Source organism: Elaeis guineensis, chromosome 2 (assembly GCF_000442705.2).
Source record: "Elaeis guineensis isolate ETL-2024a chromosome 2, EG11, whole genome shotgun sequence".
Classification (NCBI taxonomy): Eukaryota; Viridiplantae; Streptophyta; class Magnoliopsida; order Arecales; family Arecaceae; genus Elaeis; species Elaeis guineensis.
The window spans coordinates 96,732,032-96,735,439 of record NC_025994.2 but is presented as its reverse complement, the minus strand read 5'-3'; the positions used below and the strand labels follow the sequence as shown (position 1 = coordinate 96,735,439).

The 3,408-nt window shown below is 35.4% G+C and overlaps 1 protein-coding gene across 1 annotated transcript; it reads left to right on the top strand.

Moving 5' to 3' along the window:
* The first annotated feature begins 917 nt into the window (after positions 1 to 917).
* On the top strand, positions 918 to 3,144 carry LOC105051931 (nuclear transport factor 2B). The gene is made up of 2 exons (XM_010932584.2): positions 918 to 1,387; positions 2,886 to 3,144. The coding sequence occupies exons 1-2, from the start codon at positions 1,064 to 1,066 to the stop codon at positions 2,958 to 2,960; spliced, it is 399 nt and encodes a 132-aa protein (XP_010930886.1). The 5' UTR covers positions 918 to 1,063; the 3' UTR covers positions 2,961 to 3,144.
* The last annotated feature ends 264 nt before the right edge of the window (positions 3,145 to 3,408 follow it).

The following is a 3,408-nucleotide window of genomic DNA, read 5'->3' as shown; positions in this document are numbered from 1 at the left end:
TTCGATGCTTTTTTTTTTTTTTTTTTTGGTTCCCCCATTGCAGGCGGAAGGTTCTTTTTGTGGAAACGCCATCGACCGGCATCTCTTTTGGGCAGGGCTCTATTTTTTGTGCAAAAAAGTGATTTATTTTTTCTTCATATCATTAACCATTGAATCATATATTACATAGTTTCAAAGTATTCCGATTTTTTTTATCCTTTTTTATATAAAAAAAGATATTATGAAATTCAACAGTTGACGTTGGGAAAGAAGGAATCATTCTTACACGTGAAAGATACAATCTCGACCCTTCCTTTTTCTGACCGTCTTTGAATTGTGTTTGAGGAACTTATTGAAATGGCCATTTGCAAATAAATTTTTACAATAGTGTCACTTTCTGTATCCGAATAGATCACGAAAAGCATCAGGAGTCTTATCCAGAAAAAAAAGAGAAAAGCATCGGGGAGAAAAAAATATATTCCTCTAGATTTATGGCAAGCATCATTAATGAAATGGCTTTTTCTTTGTCCATAACGACCATCATTAGGAGAGGATATTGCATTATCATTTTCATGAAATGATTTATGATGCTTCTGTTATTGCTTGTAATGCATACACCAAGTCATCACTCACCCAGAGAAACACCCCATTATAAGTTTGAATGGCAAAAAAAAAAAAAAAAGAAAAAGAAAAGAAAAGATACTAATTATATCTGTTCTACAATAAATGGCTTTCACTGCATTTATACCTTTTAATATGATCAGGAAGCTAGATAGATTTCCTCTCCCCCACCCCTCACCATCAAAAAAAGATGATTGGAAGTTGCTTTGGAGTTAAGCATGGTACATTTTTTACATAAAGCAAATAAAAGGTGCACCAATAATTTTCCAAAAGTGAAGGTCTACTATATAGAAGGACTAGGAAACAGTTGTTCCCCTATCTTTTACCCAATGGTGTATGGTGAAGCTTTGACACTATATTACAGCTCCCCAATGATCGAAACATGACAACATAACATCCTCATACCACGCTTATCAGCACCAACATAAAAGAGGAGAGTGGCGTAGGAGGTAGAGGGAGAGAGATGGACAAGGTGGAGATGGGCATAGAGGAGCAGCATGAGATGGTGGCCAAGGCCTTTGTGAACCACTACTACCACCTATTCGACACCAATCGCGCTGCCCTTGCCACTCTCTACCACCACACCTCCATGCTGTCTTTTGAGGGTCAGAAATTTTTGGGTGTCGAGGACATTGGGCGGAAGCTCACACAACTCCCTTTTGAGCAGTGCAAGCATTTTATCTCCACCATCGATAGCCAGCTCTCACCATTCGGTGGTGGCATTCTTGTGTTTGTCAGTGGTAATCTCCAGCTATCGGGGGAGGAGCACCAGCTTAAGTTCAGCCAGGTAAAATTTTCAGCCCTTCTTTTTTTTTTTTTTTTTTCTCGGAGCACGGATCTCTAGGGTGTAGCCATCGTAGAATGCCACATGGTCATGGATAATCACTATTAAAAGATGGATGACTTTGATACATACATATGCATGGTGCATATTATTTAATGGTCATCTCATCTATCTTTTGATAATGGCTGTTCAGGAATGCATAATATTTGTGGACCACATACCATAGAGGATCCATGTGTTTTTTGTTTTTTTTGTTTTTTTTTGGAATGTAAGCTCTTTGGTTTCCGGTACAGATTCATATAGTTTATTTGGGAAACAACGCTGAGTCATTAAAAAGACAAACTGGGAAAGATTATGAACCCACTCAAGAAAGCATGCGTGGCCCCCTCGCCATGTAATTTCCTTGGGGTTTTCGCCATTTCTTGATGACTTTCCAATTTAGGAAAACCAACTGATCGATTTGAGCCATGACGAGGACCCTTCCCAATAATTTAGGAAAATAGGGTCTGGTATGGGTCTTGTGATTTTTGATCTAACCTATTGTAGCTCATATATCATCCGAGTCTAATTTGGATCAATGAAAAATTTGTCTAATCTAATCTAGGCTCCATCCAATCTTGCCTAAAAATCCAGATTTTTCCTTCTTTCATACTTTTATTAAATGAACCTTCACCCGGAGTAATTCTTTTTGTCTTTTCCATCTCAACTAGCAAGATTTCTTGCATGCTCTTATTTAACTATATTTAAATATCCATTATTGTATTTTTAGCTATAAAAGGGTAACTAAATATTTAACTTGAGCTCCAAACTCAGCCCGTTTCCAATGTACAGTCGGACACTTTAGGTTGGGTTTTGGTCATACTTGACTATGCACCCAAATTAATCAACCTAAACAGCCTCCTTGATCTATTATCTTGTTCATGAGCCTGATGATACCAAAACGAAGGGGTTTGTTTGGAGTCCAACACCCAAAATGAAAACAGATCACATTGGGTCAACCATGCCGATGTCCAATTTGATCCATTTGCAGCTCTATTTTTCATTAGGCATCTCACATTAAATTGGAAATCAGGGTAATACTATACTAATAACGTGCAAAAATCAACAACCATTCTCGCTGACAAAATTTGAAGAGATTTTGAAATTTTTGATATTTCTTGGATTTTATATCAAAAATAATTAAAAAAGACTTTATGAAGCATTTATTATAACTTTGTCTATCAAGTAAAAAAAAATAAAATTAACACTATCAGAATAACATATTATTCTAAATAATTTTTATTTAAAAAAAATATAAATCATACTATATTTATATGTTTCTTATTTTATGTCATGAAATGCATGTCTTATAGATCTAGCGCTATAACCGTTGTTCCAAACATCTTAGCAAATATGTTTGAGAAATTATATGATTTGCAAAAATATATGAAGGGATTTGTTACTGCGATCGCTGGAGGCATGGAGTCTGTGATTTGGCAATTTTCTTTGATCTTGCTTGCAGATGTTTCAGTTGATCCCTCTGCCGCATGGGAGCTTTTGCGTGCAAAATGACATTTTCCGCCTTAACTATGGTTGATTGCTCATGATCCTGGAGGAACAAACAAATGAGACAGCCAGAGTGGTGGTGTGCACACCATTTTAATTGTCCAGTCTCATATTTTACCAAATGGAACCAATCATTCATATGGCGTACGTGGCTATCAGATTTGTTTGTTATTTGATGTTTGAAATTAACGAAGTTTGGTTACTTTAAGATTTAATTTTTCTTTAATTTCCGATATCAAAGAGCTTTTTATCTTTTTATTTTTTTTTAATACAAATAGATAATCATATCATTCTAATATAAATATAATTAAAAAAATTAAAAAAATAAAATATCCTACAAAACCTACAGACCGCATCTTCATTTCTTCATCAAGTCTTATATATTGAAAAATGATATACTGAGTTTGAATTCAGCATCTCTTGAAGAGACACCGCATGATTGTTGCACTACTTCGGTATTTGAATGGATGGCCAATCAT